General features: G+C 44.4%; 1 protein-coding gene across 1 annotated transcript; it reads right to left on the bottom strand.

Moving 5' to 3' along the window:
- Positions 1 to 201: 201 nt before the first annotated feature.
- Positions 202 to 21418, bottom strand: Akap3 (A-kinase anchoring protein 3). Its single transcript, XM_021165822.1, has 6 exons — positions 21266 to 21418; positions 18493 to 18593; positions 17220 to 17330; positions 14240 to 14335; positions 7721 to 10060; positions 202 to 551 (listed from the first exon to the last, which is right to left on the bottom strand). Exons 4-6 carry the CDS (start codon positions 14333 to 14335, stop codon positions 396 to 398), a joined length of 2592 nt encoding a protein of 863 aa, XP_021021481.1. The 5' UTR covers positions 17220 to 17330; positions 18493 to 18593; positions 21266 to 21418; the 3' UTR covers positions 202 to 395.
- Positions 21419 to 22138: the final 720 nt, after the last annotated feature.

The raw sequence follows: 22138 nt of genomic DNA, 5'->3' as shown, positions 1-22138 counted from the left end.
ATGGAAATGAAGTAAAATAAGCCCAGTTGTGGCTTATTTTAAGGGAACAGTTAAGTCATCTCACTGTTAGGGACAACATGGAACCCAGTGGATGACTGGCCGCTCTTCTCTGCCTCTGTCCTCGCCCTCCTCCGTCTGACCGCTTTCTCAGGGAGATTGCGGCGGTCTTACCTTTCCAACAAACACAAGCCACACTTACGCTGCCCTTTAACTGTAATCTTTTAATTTATGTCCTTGCTCGCATGGACAAGAAAATCTGCAAAATCCAGTGAGTAGCGTTAGATGGCGTGTCTAGTGTGGGTGGTATGGAGGGGACTTTAGGGCTCTGTGGGGCATGGATGGGGGCTGAGGGGGCGGGGACTCGGCCCGCTGAGGGAACTCAGGGTAGGCCCCAATCACAGGTTTGCCATCAGCCAGTCCAGCAGCTGCAGCCGCGTGACATTTCCCACTGCTTCATCCAGCTGTCGCTCCTTCTCATACCTCAGCACCGACTGCAGAACCTCCCCGACGCTGCGGCCTTTCTCCACGGCAGTGGCTGAGAGCTGAAGTAGCTGTGGAGAGCAGAGAGAAGGTGATGGAGGAGCAGAGAAGCCCAATCCAGACCAGGAGAGGCCTGCAGACCTGGGACCAAGGAGCCACCCCACCCGGGGAAGCTGAAGGAGGCGGGACTCGGTGAAGACAAACCTTCAGGGATCCACGTCGCTAAGGCTGGTCTCAAAGGGTTGATCTTCTTGCCTCTACCTCCCAAGGGCTACCTCTCACTCCAAACAAATGGATTTTAATTTTTAGGGTACACAGATTATAGCTAGCACCTTGTGCATGCTTAGCACTTAGCCCCAGCCCAAGAAGAGTTCAAGCTAAGGAAGTTGCTCTCATCATCCACAGTACAAACATGTTAGCATTGCCGTGTTGGTGATGCAGAGTGTGACGCTCACTGAGTCCAATCCACCTACTTTCCCCTTGAAGATGGTGCTTCCAAGTGAGCATTTATCAACACTGCTCTTGTCCCCCAACAGTTCTAAGATTCTGTGCTCACCCCAATATACAACAGTCTCCATTTGTGATGACTTGTATTGATTGGGAACTAGCCAAGATCTAGAACCACTTTGAAATCAAAGCTTAGGGTCACTGAGGTGTGCAGACCCCTGACTGTGGGCAGCAGTGTTCCCGAGGCTAGAGTCTCACACAGAAAGTAAAGAAGGAAGCTAGCTGGGCACAAATGGAGGTCACGTGACTGACCACAGGATGCTGCTGCCATCAGTTCCTCACCATGCAGGACTGACCGCACTCCAGAACTGTGGGCCAAAATAAGCCCTCTCTCCCTAAGCTCACTTGTCAGCTACTGTGTCACTCACAGCAAGAGGACAGGTCAGTAGCACACCTCTGTTGCCCTAAGACCAACCTGGGTCTTAGGGGATTGTTCCCATACACCTCAGAGCCCTAGAGTGTTAGAGCTGGAGGTACAACAGGGCTCCATCTCACCTCAGGAGATGGTGCCTGGAAAAGCAAAGGGGTCTGCCTGAGTGAGGCTCATGGGAAGTCACAGAGCAAACTCACATCCTGGACTCAGAAGCTCAGGTTTAGTTCTCTTCCCAAGCATACAATGAGAATGGCTGAAGCAGACATCCAGCCATGTGCACAGAGCACTGCCATTCCCCTGATACCCTGAGGGGACCAAACCTCCTCCAGGCATAATTTGTACATCCTGTCTTCACTGAAGAAATGCATAGAAAGTATAGGTCATGGCCCCAACCATGAGCTTTTCCAGAAATCAAAATTCCCACAACAGAAATTGAAGTAAGTGTTCTTGAAATGAGCAAGACAAAGTTTTGCTGGATGTGGCGATGCTTGCTTGGAATTCCAGGAGGTAGAGGGAGGAGCATTTCTTTGAGATTGTGGCAGCATGTTCTACGAGGTGAGGGCCAGCTTAGTTAACCAGTTTTCAGAAAACAAAGAACGAAACAAGCCAGCCTCGTGTGCAGGCTTGTCATCTCAGTTATCAGGAAGGCCGAGGAGGACTACTACAAGTTCAAAGCCACCTGGGCTACACAGGGAGTGCAGAGCCAACTGAGTGACTCAGGGAGCTTCAGACCCAAGTGAAGTATTGCGGTGGTGGTACAGGTACATGGCCCTGTGTTCCACCCCCAGTTCAGGTGCAGGACAATGTTTTGTAAAGAAGAAAGAGGTATAAAGGAAAGCCAAGTAGAAATTTGAGGGCTAAAAAATTCCATTAAATACATAAACTAAGAGGGCATCAGATGGAGAAGACATGATAAGCAGAAGTCAGGGCTTATGAACATGACTCAAAGGTTTAACCTTCCTATCCTCAAGGTCCTAACTCATGTACACACATGGGGAAAAAAGGAGAAAGACCACGGCTGACCAGAAGAGAAAGGCCAAATCAGAATTCCTCATGCAGCAGAAATACACCCCAGGAATGAAGGCTAAATAAAAAACATTTTCAGATGGGTTTGCCTAAGTGGGTGCTGCACCCTGGGTTTGATCTCTAGCACAAACAGAAGAGAACTCCTTTCCAGCATGTGTGTTCTAGAAGAATCACTAGAGGACCACATTAGCCCAAGGCAATTGGAGGCCGAGTAAGAGAAGCTGTGACTGTCAGTACAAATGGGTGACTGTCCTTTTACTCCTAAAAACAGGAGTTAACGCAGATGCCTGGACCACAGAGTAACACATCTTAAAGAAAACAAACCAATTAAGACAGCCCCTGAATTATCACAATAGAGAAATGCAAATGGAACATTGGAAAACGTTCAGATAAACCATAAGGAGGCAGAAAGGGAGAAGCAGAAGGACAACCACAGCTAGAGCAAGCGGCTCTAGCACTATGACCAGCTGACCTCTTAGTGAAGTGGCCGGAAAATTCATAGGGGCCAGGTACCCACGGGCCTTTCGAGAGTAAGTCAGAAACACCCACACATCCTTGGGTGAAGGGTTATATTTAGTTCCCTTCCTAACAGGTATGCAAAACCCACCCATAGGTGGAGCAGTAACTCAGTGGGAGAGTACCTGCCCAGTGTGTGTGGAGCTGTGGATTTAATTCCCAGCACTGAGAAAACAAAACCACACAAACACAAAGGACCAACATCAACACACAAGGCACACACAGACACAAGACAAGGAGGAAGGTTTGTGTGACCTTAGCATGGGCCAGCTCTGTCAGTACTGTTTCCTTCACAGGGTCACTGTTCTTCACTGTAAGGTTGCCCTATGCTTTCTAGGGTGTTGAATTATATCCTTGGCCTTCTGCCACACTAGCAACTGTCTTCCCCACTGTGACAGTCAAAGGTCTCCAGACTTTGGCGAGTGTCCTCTGGTGACAAAACTGCATGCAGTCAAGAATCACTGGAAAGGACTGGGGTAGAATGCCTTGCCTAGCATATGAGGCTCAATTCGAGCACAACAAAGACACAGAAAAGCAACACTAGTTGGACAGAAAGTGTTCATATCATTAGATAAGACATAAAAAGCATACAACTTTAGTACCCTGAGGTAGAGGCAGGAGGATCAGAAGTCAGAGTCAACCTTAGCTACATATGCAATGAGACTATAACATGAAGACAAGGATCACACAGGAAAAAAAGCTAATCAGATAATTCATCATAAATAATGTTTGCTCTTTTAAAAGATGATTCACACAGAGCAAACACTTGAGAGTTGTGTCTGACAAAGGACTTGTTTCTAGAACCTAGAACCCTTGAGTGGAGATGTTTGGCTCAACTGGTAGAGCGTTTGTCGACCATGCACAAAGCCCTGCATTCAGTTCATGCACCACATAACTGGGCATGGTGCCACACACCTGTAAACCAGCACTACTGGAGCCTAACACATACTCAGCAGGAGGATCAGAGGTTCAAGGCTAGCCTCAGCAATAGAGAGAATGGGCAGCCTGGGCTCCATGAGACTCTGTCTTAAAAATCAGGCAAGCCAATCTCATCTCTGAACAAGGGAAGGAAACACTGTCATCAGGATGTGGGCAAGAGATCTGTCAACATCTTTAGTCATTTGAATTTATGCTTATTAAATCAATTCACAATGATCTATCACTATGACTCCTACAGTAAATGAAAAACATGTTGAGGAGAATGGGGGGGGGGAGTGGAGACCCACCTAAATGGCTACTTTGGGAAGTCATCTCCTCCTCCTCCTCCTCCTCTTCCTCATCTTAATTCAAGGTCTCACAATATGGCCCAGGATAGTCTCCAGCTCACTATGTAGCTCATCGTCCCTCAGTAGGAGGGGGTAATATAGATATAACCAGGGAAGACCAGTGCTGTGGTTTGAATGTGAATGTGTTCGTAGGAGCCCATGGTGGGATCCTTGGTCATCGGATGGTAGTGTTGTTGTGGAAGGCTGTGGAACCTTTAGAAGATGAGCATTGCTGAGAGAACTGAGTCACAGGGAAGGCACTTCAGTTTCCTAGGCTGCCTCCACTTCCTGCCTGCCTGCAGACACATGTGAGTAGCTTCCTCACTCCTGCCTCTATGCCTTCTCTGCAGCGAGAGGCTGTGCCCCTCGGACACTGTAAGGTACAGTGACCCACTCCTTCCTTCCATTGCTTTTTGCCAGGTATTTAGTCACAGCTGTGAAAAAGACTAATTCAACTAACTACCTGCAACACTGGTGCAGACAGACAGGGAGTGCTCAGTCTTAGGGGATGTTTTAAAATTCGCAAGACTACAACAGAGTCAGCCATTGACCTATAAACAGATAGACAATTCAATGGCACAGAATAGAAAGATCAGAAAGAATCAGGTAGAAGCCAGTGAGGGGTGGGGGAATGTCAACAAAAACCCATATCTCTACCTTCTAAAATACCTCAAAGTACTAAAAGAAAACCCAAAGCAAAACCAGAAAATAGGAAAAACTGTCTTAAATTAGATTAAATTGTATACAGTGAAATCAAAAGAAAACCCCAGAGACTCAGAGGCTGCAGCAGGAGGGTCTCTCCAGTTAGAGACCAGCCTGGACTACACAGAGAACCTAAGGCTAGCCTAAGCTACATAGCAAGACCCTGTTTCAAAGAACAAATTAAAAAGCAAAAACAGAACAACATTATAAAAACTCTATGTTGCAGAATAGGTACATTTACAGTGTATGCATCTATGTAAGTTATATGTATGCATGGGTATTCTATCTTAAGTATGTGTGCATGTATATTCTATGAGGACATGTGTATATCACATACATGTGTGCATGTATGTATATGTATGCATGTGTTTCTCTCGTGTGTACATTTGAACTATATCACATGTATTGTATATATAAATTATGTTAAATTGTTGCATGTATATTCTGCCACTTATAAATGCATATAACCACTTGTACTAAAAAAGACATAGGTATACATTAGCTCTACATGTACATACATATATATTTCTGGAAGAACACCCCAGGAATAGATGTGTCTGGCTTTTCTGCGGGGAGGGCAATAGAGAAATAATCTGATGAGGAGACAACTGTTTTCAGTGTTCAATCTTTTTAAATTTTGGGTTTTGATCTTGCATCTACATGACCTATTAAAAATAAATTCTATGGTGTTGAAAGCAGATGGGTTCCTAAGTACCTCAGCCTTAGCTTCAGTGAGCTGCATTAACATGATGCTATTCGCATGCATCAGTGCCTTTCCAAAAGAACAACAGTTGGTTTCAGCTAGTTTCTTTGTTGTACGCATTATTTAACTGTTCTAACATGGAGAAGTCAAATGCTGCTGACCATCCCTCCTCCTGGCCCTTCAGTGGAATAAGGGGAGGGTATATTTTTCTCCAGAATTAACGAAGCTGTGTAAAGGGTCTATAAGTCTATTGTCCTATTTGTCTGCAAATACATTACAGAACTTTAGTTCAGAATCCATCAGCAGAATGAGTTGTGTATGCTATGTTTGGTGGGTTGGAAAGATGGGTACAAATAGAAGCTTTTCATACACTGCACATGGAGGCTGCGCTTGCTTTTAGCTTATTTATTCATCTAAAATATTTGCTAAAATATACTCTCCCTTCCTCCTGCTGACCACTGTGGACCAAAATAATTGTGGTATATGAAGTGGAAACACTGAAAGACACGGAGTTTGCTAGGGTCCCAGTGTCAGATCTAGAAGATGATAGATAACTGACTTACTTGACATTTTCCTGACTGTCAGACAAACATGGTAAACCCATTACCAAGACTATCTGCAGACATATCAGCTGGGTATATTGCTAAAGATGAAGGCTGTGTCCTAGTAGGTCAGGAAGGAGGCTGCCAGTGAAGACGCTCTATGATGCCTTTTGAGTAACAACTGTCGCCTTGCCCAGACCAGGAGTGATGTCCTGCCGGAAGTTAAGCTCAGTCTGGTTTAGGACTGATGGAACCTAGTCTGCACACGTGATCCTTATCTTCCCAGTTCTGAGGGTTATTAACCCAATTTATTAAAAGAGAAAGCCCTTGCCCTCCATGTCTTCTGGGCCCCACGTTTCTTCCCGTGTCACTGATTCTCCACTCTAGAGATTCTAGTACTGGTCTTTCTCTCTGGGGATTGTCACAGGAAGTTTGCCCTTGATTTTCTTGGATGCCCTGAAACACTGTAGATCAATTAGGATAAACTGATCCTAAGAACCAAAGGAAATATTGTCTGGCCTCAATATAAGACGGATGATAGGAAAATTTGGCCAAAGCTGGAAGCTTAAGTTAAATGCATACTACAGTGGGGTCTGTTCTGGAGGCAAACGGGAAAGTGGTGCGAAATGCCTTATGTGCAAGCCTACACGGCTTCATCAGGTAAGAGTTATGGCAAAGAGAAGGCCCCAAAGAAAACCCATAGTCTTAGATAATCTCCATCTCCATTCAAACTCTACTCTTCAAATGAGAAACAACAGAACAAAGGGATCAGAAGATGTACCTCCTCCAACTCCTCCTCGGAGTTCCACTCTATGCCTACATTTTCCCCAAGTCACCAGAAAGAAGGAAGCCAGCCCTGAGGAGCGCAGGAAGAGTGAGGCCTTCCACTGACATCCTATCTCATACCTCTCTCATACATACACCACTCCCTCAAGACAAGTGCCTGGCCCTGTGGAGATAATCCACATTTACACCCTGTTTTCAATCACAGACTTCCAAAATGCAAGGTGGGGCTTGGGAAGGAACACAGATTTAGCAGTAAGTTTCAGACCTTAACTTTAGTCCTGAATTTTGACTCCCTGTTGTGCCCCTGGGGAAAAACAGGGGCGCTGGGAGAAAGCTAAAAAGTGGCAGATTTGTTAACGTCAGTAAGTCCAACAGCCCGGTACATAGGTTGATCCAGATCAAGAGCTCAGTGACTACAACTAGTTAGCAGAGAGCCACAGGCACAGAATCATGATAAAAAGCAAGCAAACAAAAAAGTCAGCCCCAGGCGCAGCCTTTTGTCTGATTCCTATAGAGTCTCCTGGAGAATTTTAATTGGTGCTTCTGGCACAACAAATAAATGCAGAAATGCAGAAGACACCATCTCTCCTTCCCTCTCTTGGTGTGTTTCTGGTTGTTTGTGATCTAATCTCAGCTTACTCTTACCTCTGCTGAAAGGCCTAGTCTTCAAGTTCTGTCTGGTTCTCCCTTCCCTATAGCTGGGTTCTCATTCAGAAAAACACACAGACCCTAAGCCCCACACCAACCCATAGGAAAGCTTTCTGGTGGGGGTTCCTAAGCACCACGCCAACCCACGGGAAAGCCTTCTGGAGTTTCTCACCTTCTCCTGGATTCCTTCATCGTCACCAGCAAAGTACAAAATAGGGACATTGAGCTCTGAGGCAGCCACCCACTGAAGGACAGCTTGCAGCTGCTTGTTCTGAACGGTGTCAGCCAGATTGTGGTTGCTGACGATCACCTTGGGGATTTCACAGCCCTCGGGGGGCTGTCCTGACAAACCTCTCAGTTCATTATGGATGGCGAGGTAGGCGTTCTGCAGGAGGGCTTCAGCTGTCCCAGTACCCTTGACTGGTAGGCACTCATATAAGTTATCTGGGAAGGCAGAATTTGGCCGGCTGGCGTCCCCACACTTTTCCTCTCCCAGCTCTGACAGGGGAGAGTCACAGGACTTGGCAATAATGAGGCATAACTTCATCACCGAGTCCATCAGGTGCTCCACCATCTGCCCATTCATACAGTTGTCTAGCTGGTTGGCAACCATCTTGGTTAGCCCAGATAAGGCACCACCAGTGGCCTCCTCATCCTCACAGAATTTTGGGGCAGGCGGGGTAATAGGCCTTTCACATGGAGTCATAGGCCTTTCACACGGATTGATCTCTTCTTCCTGAGTGTTCTGCTCATGCACATTGGATTCACAGTTACGGCTACTCTTGAATATGGTCTCGCTGAGTAAGTTCCGGATAAAATTGAAGATGACACTCATCAGATCTTTCTTTTCTGTTTGTTCTTGGTCACATATCTTGTGGGGAGGAGACTTAAGTTTGCACTCATCGTGAACTACAGGAGGAGGTGGTGGCTTGTTGGTGGGAAAATTGGTGCTGGCAGCAGCTTCCAGGAAGCTCTGAGCATCCATCTTTCCTCCCTGTGCCAGGTGATACTGAATCAGAAGCAGGGCGGATACAATCAGGTCCTTGGCCCAGGAGTCTGAGTCACACATAAAATTTGCAAAATTCTCTGGTGGCTGAGGTTGGTGAGGAAGGTTTGCCTCACAAGGATCTGGGCACTCAAAGGAGACCTCCTGTGGAGCATTACCCTGTTTTGCGGCACGCTCCAAGCCAGGAGATTTTTGCTGACTCTTGTGCCACATGTGCAGTCCCTCCTTAATAATATGCTCACCCAGAGTTTCGGCACATGTCTTCTCTTTCTCTAGTTTGCATGTAGAAAACAAATTTTCTTTCAGCTTTGATTCTGACTTCATCGCAAAGTTCAAATTTGAGAGCTTTGGGTCACCAGACCGTGATTTCGTGGAGATAAGGGAGTAACTCTCCGACTTGTCCCTGGCTCTCCGGATGTTCTCAGGGAATTTCTTGGCAAACATCACATTGTATAGCTTGCCCAGCATGGCATCCATGATATCTGTGGCCTTTTGGCTTCCATGAGAAAAAAAACTTCGTTTCACGGCCGAGACAAAGTCTGTGTCAGTCATGAGGCTTCCCGTGACGCCGTGGAGGTTCTTCATGAAGGAGTCGATGAGGTCGGAGACAACCTCCTTTGCATGCTTCATCAGCACCTTCTTCAGCAGAATCGTGGCGATGGTTGTGTCCTTCACCTGGATCTTCAGCGTCTTCATGATGGAGACCATCATGTCAGACACCACGCTGTTGGCATAGGTCATGATCCCTTGACTGATAGAGTTTGAAAAGTCATCAGGCCTGTTGTCGGGGCTGGTCCTGAACAGTTTTCGATCTCCGGGTAAGGACCTCCCACCCTCCTTGGCATCTCCTGCATTCCGAGACTCAAACACTTCCTTATAGAAGAAAGACTTCTTAGTGCCGGGCTTGTCGTCTGGACACTTGCCTTCCTTTGTGCTCTCCTTGATCTTCAGAGTGCTCGTGTATCTTAGACCAGGGGCCTGTGATGACCCCAAGGCCCTGTCTCCAGAGCCGGGAGCTTTGTCACCGGCAATGTTCTTGGAACATGCGGTGACTGTCTCGTTCACGAGCTCAGAGGCTACTGTACTCAAGCTTTTGTGGGGTGTGGGCTCATCCCCCATATACAATGACTGATGGACACATTTGTTTTCAGTGCCGTGGATCTTCTCATTGATCTCCTTTCGGGCCATGGCGATCACTAGGTTTGTGAGGCGGTTGGCATAGAAGGAAACTTCGTCTATGGAACCCCCATTACCAACATGGGCAATGAGGCCCTGGGAAGGGTTCTCCTTGTGAGACATCTCAAAATGCAATCTTCCTGGACTGCCCTTGTTGGTGGTATTGTAATAATCAACACAGAAACCTTTTCGTTGGTCCACTGGGTAAGCCACTTCCTCCACAAATGATGACTCTCCAGGCTTGAACCTCGAGTCCTGGAAGCCTGCTGTACTTTTCTCCAGGTCTTTGCGGAGCCAGCTGAGCACTCGGACAGGATCTGTTGATGTGTCCTGAAAAGCAGACATGGTTTCACCCAGTTGTAACACAGCAAAGATACAAGACACACAGGACAACCGCAGAGGCCAGCTGACTCCAGCATCTTAATAAAAGCCATTCATATTTACTGAACATTTACTATAGACCAGACACACCACTTTAAGGCTACCATCCTAAGTGTTGCTTGCTTCTCTTGCTTTCTTCATTTTACTAAGGCCAGAATCAAAGAACAAGATTAAGTTAAGTTAGTTGTTTGAAATTTTAAGATTACTTAGGGATGAAGCTAGAATCCCAACCAAGCCATCTACTCTGAAGCCCATGTTCTCAGATGCTATATTAGGCCACTCCCATGGTTCCTGACCTCAACATCCTGAAGCTCACAGGGTGTTCACATCGGTAATGCGCTGGTACTGGGGTGCCTCACTGTTTCTGAGCTCTGTCTGCTGGGGTTTGTGTGGGAGTGTGTGTTGTCCTTGTTTTGTTTTGTTTTTTTCCCTTTTTTTCAAGGTAGGTTTTCTCTGTGTAGCCATAGCTATCTGCAAACTCACAGTAATCTGCCTGTATCTGTCTCCTGATAGCTGCGGTTAAAGGCCCTGTCACCCTTATGCGGGTATCTGTTGTTTTTAAATTTATGTCTATTATTATATTTTCAGGAAAAATGGGAAAATTGTACCTAATTATTTGATACAGCAAAATCTTGACATGCTAAGTGGTTCCCCATGACTAACCAACATTAATGAATTGATTTATAATTGGGGATTAATAACTTTGAGTGACTAGTTTTGTGCAGGTACAAACTCTCTGATGGACACGAGCTCTGATAAGCACATACATATTTATATGTCTACTTACTGTAATCTATATGTGGCAAAAACTTTAAACCTAAGTATGGCACCATGTACATCTGTATGCTTCCTTTGCTATCAAATGTAAAGAACTCTGAAATCTAGGAATGACCACAAATATGGCCCATTTAAAAGAGAATAGTGTTTTAGTATAAAATCGCTAGTATGTCAGGAAACTACTAGTTTCTTATGAAAGTGAAAGTTACTAGCTATAGGGCACGAGAGATGACTCAGTAGTTAAGAGTACCTGTCCTTTCAAAGGTCCTGGGTTTGATTCCTAGTGCTAAAGACTCAAGATGGTCACAACTGTCTATAACCCTGATGCCTCTGTAGGCATCAGGCACGTGCCAGGTGCACAGAAAAAAAAAACCCATATATGTAAAATAAAAATACTTAAGATGTCTCTGGCTACTGTTTGTTCCATAGCAGTAATTTAAAATTTTTTCTTTGTGTGCATGTGTATGTGTGTGTGTGTGTGTGTGTGTGTGTGTGTACATGCATACAGGTGCCTGCAGAGGCCAGAAAAGGTGTTAGATCTAAATGTCCTTAGGCCTGCTGCAGACAGTGTCTCACACTTGATTTCTTTATCTCAGGGTGCAGTCAGCTTCCTCATAAGGACTCCCAGTCCAGCTGATGTAATGAAGCGGCCAGGCTAACATGGATGTGACAAGTCTCATGGCTCAGTCAGCAGAATTCTTATCCAAGTGGAATGGAAGAGACTTGTTGAAAAAAAAAATCCTGTACGTCACTATAAAACTATAGACTGTCTATAATCTATGTCTAAACGCAAAGTATTCTCTATAGCCTTCCACACTATGTGATTCTGATTCTTGGGATGCTATGTTGCAACTCTGTAGGCTACGGGTATTGATGGAAACACAAAATCATCTGAGTGCCTCAGAGACTAAGGACTCCCATTTCTCTTCTGTCAGAGTCCACTGCTCCTACAGCCTCCCTCTTTTTACACAATAGCATCCTGATCTGTGTGGAAGACTGTCAATCGTCAAATCATCTTTTCGCCTTTCAAAACTAAACAATGCTTCACGCCCATGGAGAAGAACACTAGGAGATGAATAGGTTTAGTTTTCTCTGCTCAGAGATTATGGTCCCACAGCTTACTTTAGGGAACTGTGAACTCAGTCCTGGTTCCCTCTTCCATAGCTAGCTCATTAAGCATATTTAATCCAGCCTTTTCCATTTCCACTTCCAGAGTGCAGGAGTCACAAGGTATATCACTATGCCCTGCTGGAAATGACCCTGTGGTAAAATGACCCTGTGTGAAATGACCCTGCACGAAATGCTTGACATGAAACACATATAACAATTATTCTTCAGAAAATCCATTTGCCAAATGACCCCAAACAGTTTCTTATTAATGTCCAATGGCTACTTACTTAACCTCAAATGCCAGCCTGATACCAATTATACTTACATCTTAAATTATATTTAAGGTTTACACTGTTTTCTAAGAAGTGGAAAGGTCCACCACAGCAGAACTCATCTTTTTGGATGTCCTAGGGTACTTCTTGCTTAGTGAAAGGTGATGGGGTTTTCTTTGTTCAGTTTGCATTTTGCTTCTCTACATGAAAGGTCAAGGGTGTATAAAGCATCTGAGGCAGGCAGTTTGGGGCTCTTTAGCAATTTGATATGAGTGTCTGTACTTCTTGGGAAGATTTCTCAGGGTTTTGGCTCCTATTGGTAAGAAAATAGAGTTGGTATAAACTCAGATAGGCACGTAACATTACATGTTAGTCTTCTGAGTAAGGATATAGTAATGAATGCACTGCGCTACGGAGCCTTTTCGTTTTGAGTTACAGTGTGCATGTGTGCTTGTGTGTATGGGTATGCACCTGCATGGATGTGCAGAGGACGACAACCTGTGGGAGTCACTTCTCGCCTTTCACCCTTTCGGCATGTGGGTCTGGGACATGGGCACAGGTCATCAGGCCTGGTGGCAAGCATCTGTTCCCTTTGAGCCATCTCACTGGCCCAAGACCTCCATAAAGAATTCTGCCCAATGTATGTGTATGTTTCTGGAGTTAGATGCTACTGTCTGTGCTAGTCAGTTATGGTCATTCACTGCAAACTCTTCATCCTTTGTGATTCTGGGACTGGGTCCTTTAAGCATCTCTCTGGGCAGTGGCCTTCATCAGTAGGGAACAGTACATGACTGTGAGGGGGTAAAAAGGGCTATGCCATGGACCATCTGTGCCCAAACAGCCTGAATGAGGGCTCTTGGGAGGTTCAGCTTGATGTCTACTTTCTACCCTTCTAGAATCCTGCAGCCTTTCCCTTGTGTCTTTCAACGGTATACAGCCTTTCCTCAGGAAACAATTTTAAAGTGTCAAACCATAGGGTGGCTTTTAATTTCTTATTGTTCCCCAACCCCAGGTATTAAATATGAAGCATTTAATAGATGCTTACTGGATGCCCAAGGTGCAGAGGCACTATCACTGAGTGTTTAGACTTCTTGGCATCTTAAGCTATCCTGAATTTCAGGAATTCTTTCTGATGTACTTTGGAGACATTTATGTATATTTTTTACAATGACTGACTAGTTGGAAGCACAGTTTATTTGACAACATTTGTGTGGAGGTCAAAGGGCAAGTTTCCTTGGTTGGTTTTCTTCTTCCACCATGTGTGTTCCATGGATTGAACTCAAATCATCAGGCTTGATGGTGAGCCCTTCACACACTGAGCCATCTCAACAGCCCAGAGACAGTTATTTCTAAGCTGCAGTTGTTTAAAGCTTAAAATTCTGTCATTGTAACATATACATTTTATTAATCATAGCATATTTCTCACACTAACTAGCAAATGCAGGCTCACAGTCAGAAGCACACACTACTCTTACAAAGGAGCAGAGCCTGTTCCCAGCATTCACAGGGTCTCTCACAACTGGCTGCAGCCTTAGGTTCCAGGGAATTGCATACCCTTTTCTGGTCTCTGGGATACCTGAACACACATGCACAAGCCATGCCCCAGGAACACATAATCAAAGAGTAAAACATTGCCGGGTGTGGTGGCACATGCCTTTAATCCTAGCACTTGGGAGGCAGAGGCAGGCGAATTTCTGAATTCAAGGCCAGCCTGGTCTACACATGAGTTCCAGGACAGCCAGGGCTACGCAGAGAAACCCTGTCTCAAAAAAACCAAAAAAAAAAAAAAAAAAAAGAAAAAAAGAGTAAAATATCAGACATCATGAACAGCAGAATTTGTTAGGGTAAACTGGGAAGTTTTTGTTCTACATGAGCTCATTTTAGTCATCTTCAAAACAAATAAAAGAATAAATAATTTGATGACAGTCCAAATGTCCCTAACTAGTGCTGCTGAGGAAGGTCACCTTACCATTTTCCAGTCTTGGTGTTGGTTGTCTCCAGGTGAATAGACACCAACTTTGCAAACGCCACTTTGACTTTGTAACCAGTCAACCCTATCCGCCATCTGGTAGTATTAAAAAGAAATAAGAAAAGTCATCAAAAGGTTACATGAATAGAAGGAGAAATAACGAGAAAGAAAGAGATACAGGTAGCAAGAGCCATGCTTTCCGGAGACCTGTCCAAAGTATGACTTAAACCCCACTCAACTGCAGCTCTCCAGCCTCAGCTCTCACCGACAGCATGATCCTCACAAGGTTTTATCACTAGAGTTTACTGTGGTTTTGAATATGCTTGGCCCAAGGAGTGGCACCATTAGGAGGTGTGGCCTTGTTGATGTCACTGTAGGGGTGGGCAATGAGACCCTCCTCCTCCTCCTCCTAAACACATGGGAGCCAGTCTGCTCCTGGCTTTCTTTGGATGAAGATATAGAACTCTCAGTTCCTTCTCTAGCTTCATGCCTGCCTGGACACTGCCTTCCTGTTATGATGACAATGGACTAAACAAGCCAGCCCCAATGAAATGTTGTTCTTTATGAGAGTTGCCTTGGTCATGGTGTTTGTTTACAGCAATGGAAACCTTAACTAAGACAATGATGCTCATGCCCAATATGTGTTCATGCTCAATTATTTCTTAAATACATGAACCACTCAGCGGTGTCCTGCTCTGTTCCCTACCAACCTCCCCCATATCTCGGATTTCCAGTAGGCACTCGCATGTTCTGTCTACATGAGCTATTTTTAATAGGGGAAACCTTTGTTTTCATATATCTCTAGAGCACTCGTTTACATTACTGGTAGATCTTGCTTAAGCTCAGTCTCTCTGCAATAAGCCAATGCTAGGGGGACTTTAGTCTCCACAGGTCAGGGTTCAGGATGTAGGGATGACTTGGCTAATGTGTTCTTTCACGGCCCTCGTAACTTTGCTCTGTTCTCTTTTTGTAGCAGTCCTCTGGATGGCATCCTCTTCAGAAGGCACCTGCCCTGACCACCTCTAACTATTCCTTCAGCCGCCAGTCACCAGCCTCACACTTGTTTATACTTGCATTTTCATTGTCCCCAGCTCAGAATCCTTAATCCAAATCCTCCTTTGTCTTGAGTCTCATCCACTTTTCAAAACCTTCATTCTACATTGTAGTCTTTGAAAAGCTTGGCCAAGCAGCACAGCAACTGTCTACCTGGAGTGGCAGGAAGGCTCTCTTTGCCCTCACTTTCTTTTCCCATGGCCAATCTCCCCCTCCCCTAGACTTCACCCTCAAAGTCTCTGGACTTATTACAAACTCTACTCCCATTTATACCTCTCAATGGGGAAAAATTATGAAGGCACACCTCCTACCCCCCGCCGCACATACAATGTCCTGACATTCTCACAAAACAGATCCATATCTTTACATTTGGGTTCCAGCAGAATACTGGTTTAAAATTCCATTACAGTAAAGTTCAACATCTCGCTTAGAGCTGAAAAACTTCGAATTAAAAGCCATGGAGGTTCTTGGGGTGGCCATCTGATTAACTGAAAAGGCTATGTTAAAGGACATTGGCAGAGGTGGGGGCATGGCAAAATTAAAACCAACATAAGTCAAAGGAGCACCAAACACATGCTTAATAAAAGTTGAAAAGAAAGGGCTGCTGAGATGGTTCATTTGGGTAAAGGTGTCTGCTGCCAAGTGATGACCTGGATTCAGACCCTGAACTCACATGCTGTAGGGAAACCTGAGTCCCACAAGCTGTCTTCTGACTGTCACACAAATACCATGGCATGTGTGCACCTGCCTCACCACCACACACACACAATAAATAAAAATGTAACAAGAAATAATTAATATTTGCTTACACATATATGGGCATGTTACTATTGCTTTGGAGATTATGGATAATTGTTAAAAGGAAAGTCAGAATATAAAATCATTCAAGAGCTGTTTTCTGTTCTCACAAAGACATACACTTAAGAGTGGAGAAAAACTGAATCTGGGACTGAGGAAGGCCCTGGGTTTGAGTCTTAGTACAGAAGAGAGAGATGAGGGGGTGTGGAGACGAAATATGGCTGGACCTGCTGCAAGTACTGTACATCTGTGATTCCGGTGCTAAGAGAGACCACATGCTCAAGGCAAGCCTGGGCCACATGGCAAGACCCTGTCTCAAAAAAAAAAAAAAAAAAAGTTGAATAGCACTTCTAAAACAAGTTTTTTCATGTGGTTTTTACATTGAGTTAGATTTCCAGACCCCATGTGGTAAAAAGAGATTGACCCCTCCAAGCTGTCTTCTGAGTTCCACATGCATGTACATCATGGCATGTGGTACCCCTCCCCCAATAAACCTTATAAAGGTATCTTATTACGTTCTGGGCGATTCTAATGAGCAATATGGATTGAGAACTCCTGGGCCAGAAGCGAGGGTATGATGGCCATGCTGACTGTCTGCATGACACACCAGGAAGGGGGAACTTAACTGAGGAGTGATTTCCACCAGATTGGCCTGTGGGCAAGTTGGTAGAACATTTTCTAGCTTGGTAACTGACACTGGATGGCCCAGCTCACTGTGTGTGGGTGCCAGGCCTATGGTGTATAAGCAAGGAAAGTGAGCAAGTCTGCAAGCAGCACTCCTCCAGGCGTCTTGGATGGATTCCAACCTGTAAGGCATGTTCTATATTCATGAATCACACCTCTATACAGAATATGCTTGTGTCATGCGGATGAAGAAAAGAATTAACAGTAGTACTGCTATTTGGCCCACGAAAGGCAAGATTTAGTAGCAGCTTGACCTAGAATGTTCCCAGAATAAGATCTGTGAGTGATGGCCTTTCCATCTATTTATTTCACCCAAGTGAGTTGCTTCTGGTAGAGAACAACTACATCAACAGAATCTGTTGCTGTATTCAGGCTACCATCATACTACAATTAAGACAGATACACAGTAAGCATAAGAGAGTAAGGGAATGGCGAGCTTACTTACCCTTATTGAGGATGGGTTTTGAGATACAAGGAAGACTCCGAATGAGCCTTATTGGTGTCTTCACTATCCCTAAGTCTACCCACCCCTCCTGCCATGTAATATATAAGGACTCTGCAAAGAAAGACAGAGAGAAATGACTGAATTTGCACATGGACTTCGCTCTGATCACTGAATGATGATTTTGAGTTCTTATTTTCAGTATACATTCAAGCGAGGGGCACAAAGTGACATGGAGACTTCTGGAGAGTTCTCAGATAACAAATCATTCTACTTTTGGCCAATGGTTTTTTTTGTTTGTTTGTTTTTGGTTTTGTTTTTTTTTTTGTTTTTGGTTTTTCGAGGGCCAATGATTTCTTAAGTGACAATTGTTATTCTCTGCTCTTTTTTTTTTTTTTTTTTTTTTGAGACAGGGTTTCTCTGTATAGCTCTGGCTGTCCTGGAACTCACTTTGTAGACCAGGTTGGCCTCGAACTCAGAAATCCGACTGCCTCTGCCTCCCGAGTGCTGGGATTAAAGGTGTGCGCCACCACGCCCGGCTTTTGAGTGGCTTAATGAATGATGAAAACTGGCTATTCACAAACATACTTCACTAGAAAGCTGAAAGGTAAGCAGGTGGAATGGGGAGAGCCTTAGATTGTTGGATCTGGGGACATATTAGAAGCCTTTTGGGGGGTCTTGAGAGATATGTGTCCTCAAAAAAAGAGTTATAAGCCATGAATCCAATTCAGCTAACTTCCTTAGCCCAGCCCTCCCAAAACATTAATAGAGGACATTAGTGCATTTTAATCTCTTCTTGGGTTATCTACCCAGCATTAACTGCTCATGTGCTCCCAGCATGTTCCTCTAAACCCCATCCTTACTTGAACCCGAGCCACAGTTATCCTGACAAATTTCTTTCTTTTTTCTTTTTTTTTTCTTTTTCTTTTTTTTTTTTTTTTTGGTTTTTCCAGACAGGGTTTCTCTGTATAGCCCTGGCTGTCCTGGAACTCACTCTGTAGACCAGGCTGGCCTCNAACTCAGAAACCCGCCTGCCTCTGCCCCCCAAGTGCTGGGATTAAAGGAGTGGGCCACCACTGCTCGGCCATGACAAATTTCTTAAGTTCTTAATTGAATGTCCCCACTCCTCCTTCAAAGTCTCCAACATAATTCATTTCACCTTCTCACCCTACCTAACACGTCAACTGTGCACATGTTCTCTCTACTTTATTACATGGTCTTATGAAGACAAAGCAATTTTCTAACTCATCTTGGTATTCCTCACAATAGATAGTACCTTTAACGTTGGTGCTTAGTAATTTTCTGTTGAAAGAGTGAATAGAAAAGTCCTGCCCATTTGTAATTCCAGGCAGCTCATCTTTCTTAAAATTGGAGAACCTGGAACAAAAAGGAAATGGCTTGCTCAAATGAGTCATGACCATAAGGCATGATATTTTAATCTTTTAATAGCCAATGTTTTTTTGACAAATTTACCACAGCAAGTTACTTTATCATTAGATCTTCCTATTCCAGTAATGGTAAGAAATGAACATCCCAAAATGTTTAGTATTCTTTTTATAGAAATTGCTCTCCCTAGTTTAGTATATCTGGCAAATTCTTAGCTGACATATAGTCTAGTGCTTTTTAGTCTATTTTGTGTGTGTGTGTGTGTACAAACACAAAGCTTGTTTTAGTCTGTTAAAACTCCCCAAGTTGTCTGGATCATAGCATAAGCATATACAAAGTTTCTTGCTTTTTTTGTTATTGAGAGAGGGACTCATTAGAGTTCGTGTTGACCTTAACTCACAACATAACTGAGAACGGTTTTGAATTCCTGATTCTGCCACTTCCCACACAAGCACTGCTATAACAGACATGATCTATGAAGCTTTTCAGATTTTTAAATTAATGTACACGTTTCCTACAATAAAGAAAGGATGATCCAAAAGGATTAAGGGAATCAAGTTATAAATGTTTTTATAAATGGAACTGGGTGTGATAGCCCATGCATTTGATCCAAGTATTTAGGAGGCTGAAGCAGAAAGACCGTCCTGATTTCAAGGTCATCCAGAGATACATAGCTAGCCCAGCCTACCCTGAATGATACAGTGTGATGCTGTCACAAAGAAAATCAGAAAGTTATAACCTCCTGGAGTCATAGTGTTATCTATTAAATTGATAGAGGGAAAAAGTCAAATTATAAATGTAACTATTTACCTTTCAATTAATTCACACACTCATCTTACAAACTGGGAAACTGAAGCCCAGAAAAAGAAGAAGAAGAAGACTAGAACCTAATGGGCTTCTTTAGGTATTCAGCCTGGGAGATTTGGCACGTTCTGTGGTCACAAAGGACTGACTGAAATATGTTCCTCAAAAATTCTAATGTGAGCCTGGGGAGATGGCTCAGTGAACAATAATACTTGCTGAATAAGCATAGAGGCCTGAGGTTGAATCTCCAGCACCCAATTCAAAAGCTAAATGTGGCTGTTCACTTGTGCCTGTAACACCAACCCTAAGGGGTGGGCAGAGACAGGATCCTAGGGCTTGCTGGCTTGCTAACTACCAGCCTAGGTGTAGGTTTGCTGAGAGACCCTGCCTGTTCTGAATAAGGCAGCAAGTGATTAAGCAACGCATATTCCTCTGGCCTCTGAACATGGAGGCTTGGGTTCATGTGCCTACACATATCACACACACACACACACACACACACACACACACACACACACCAATGTGAGGGCAGCTGGGGAGGTGGCTCAATCCCAATGGTGCTTGCTATTCAACCTTTAACAACCCAAATTCCATCCCCAGCACTCACCTAACAAGTTGGGTATGGTGGCTCACATCTGTATCTCCACTGCTGGGGTTTACCTAGGCAAACTGGTCAGTAGAGACTCTGACTCGAGTGGAGAGCAACTGATGCAAATACCTGTTATCAGCCTCTGACCTCTCCATGCATGTTCTCTCATGCACATGTGTGTACACACAAACATACATCATACAGATGCCTATGAGACAGCTGGGTGTCATGGGTCATGTTTATAATCTCACCACTTGGGAGGCCGAGGCAGAAAGACAGCAGCAAGTTTGAGATCAGCTTGAACTGCACCGTGAGTTCTAAAAAAGCCTGGGATACAGTTAGGAGGGACAAACAAGATCACAAGATGCCAGTGTGAAAAGGTGGGAGGAGGATGTCAAAGTGATTATTACCTCAAACCAGAGAGAAGTGCAAGCCATGAATACTGGTGGAGAGCTGAGCGAGGCAGGGATGGTTAGGCCTGTTCTACTCCAGGCCACAAGACCACCTGAAGAAATCGCCCCACCCCCACCCCATTTCCTAATTTCTTAAGATGCCTTAACTCATGAAAAAGCTAAATTTTAGGCAGTGTAAACCAGGCTCAGAGGGGGTTCCTGCATATCCTTCATACATTTTGAAGTTTATTCAACCAAATTTTAGTATTCATTTTAATATGGATGAATTACTAGTTGTCTCTAGCCCCTCCTACCACTCCGTCTCTTCTCTCTGTGTCTGAAGCCCTGTAGAAACCCAACAAGTCTTGTTGCTACTTGATAGTTGAATTTCGCACAGCTACAGTTAGCTTACCTGTTCCCAGTGCTCTGCTGCCTAACCACTGCTTCTGTTTAAAGAGCTCTGAGGCTTCAAGTGGGTGAGAATCAGACTCATCTACCAGCATGAATTTACTCAGAGTTCTGGAGAGAAAAGAGCATGTGGAATTAGCCAGACAATACAGCTGGAAAATCCAACAGGCGGGCTGTATTCTACTCTCAACATCACACTTGGAAGGAGTGAATCCCTCAGGCCCACAATAGACTGGTCTGGGATAGCAGGTCAGACCTGTAAGTAACTTTGAACTTGATGTGAAAGGACAGTGGATGGAATGCTGCTGAGGGAATCCATGTAGTCCCACAGGATTCAAAGCAGAAACTAAAACTGGCTGGGCAGAAGCAGGAGGCTGAGTTTGAAATAAAAAATCTGTCCATCACTTCTCCTTTCTAACCACAGGGGACCAGAAAATGGGCTGTTTTCCCAGCCCAATGGGCTTTCCTACCTCTGAAGCTCTGTTATAGTGAACCACAGAAGACTCCAGAATATACTTTTAAAGTCAATGAAGATGCTGGGATGTTCTTACTCAGCTGAAGATCTTGTTTCCCTCCCCAGCCTTCCATGCACCTCCTCCTTGTTGGCACTAGGGAGTGACATCAGAATTGCAGCTAGTGACATCACTGTCTCTATAGCAACCATGTGAGGCTGCCTAAGATGGAGTGCTCAAAGAAAGGGGGCGGGGTAAGAGGAAGGGTGGAAATAAATATACTCTATGGCTCTGACATCCAGTTAGAAGGACTGGCCTTGTTTTCTCCTATTACTTCTGAGTGTTAGACTGAGGTGGGGGAGTATGGGAGGGGAAGCCTTTCCCAATGGATTTCATTTAAAACAGCAGAGTATTATCAACATATCCACTTATCTGACCTGGCTTTCTCCTATTGATTCACTTCCTTGAGTATTTGAGGTGGGTGAATATGGGAGAGAAAATCAAGCCAATGGATTCCATTAAAACAGCAGAGGATTGCCAACAAATTCAGATGGCAGCACAGGAGAGGATCCTGATTCACACTGGCTCGTCCTGAAATTGATGACCTGAACTAACTGTGGGGCTGCATCTCTCTCGTTGTTGCTGCTGGCTTTGTCACTGGCACAAACCACCATGCCTGGCACAAAAACAGTCTAACCAAGGAACAAAGTTCCAACAAAGGTGAAAAACAACACACCACACCCACTCCAAACCAAAAAACCCAAACCAAACCAAACACAAAATCAAAACCAACAAAAACTCGAACAGATTCAAAAGCAACTGGATATTGGTATCCTTCAATAAAGCCATTTGTCAACTATCAACTTTTATTGTTGATCGTTCTCATCTTAG

This window comes from Mus caroli, chromosome 6 (genome assembly GCF_900094665.2).
Source record: "Mus caroli chromosome 6, CAROLI_EIJ_v1.1, whole genome shotgun sequence".
NCBI lineage: Eukaryota > Metazoa > Chordata > Mammalia > Rodentia > Muridae > Mus > Mus caroli.
This window is presented reverse-complemented; position numbering and strand designations above follow the sequence as displayed.

Bases quoted from the DNA above. Each gene is read 5' to 3' on its own strand.
- Akap3 (XM_021165822.1), bottom strand. From the start codon at position 14,335: ATGGCGGATAGGGTTGACTGGTTACAAAGTCAAAGTGGCGTTTGCAAA. The intron at 10,061-14,239 runs GTAAGGTGACCT...TCTGCTTTTCAG, and splicing joins AACACCAAGACTGGAAAATG to GACACATCAACAGATCCTGT. The intron at 552-7,720 runs GTGAGAAACTCC...TGCTCTCCACAG, and splicing joins ATGAAGGAATCCAGGAGAAG to CTACTTCAGCTCTCAGCCAC.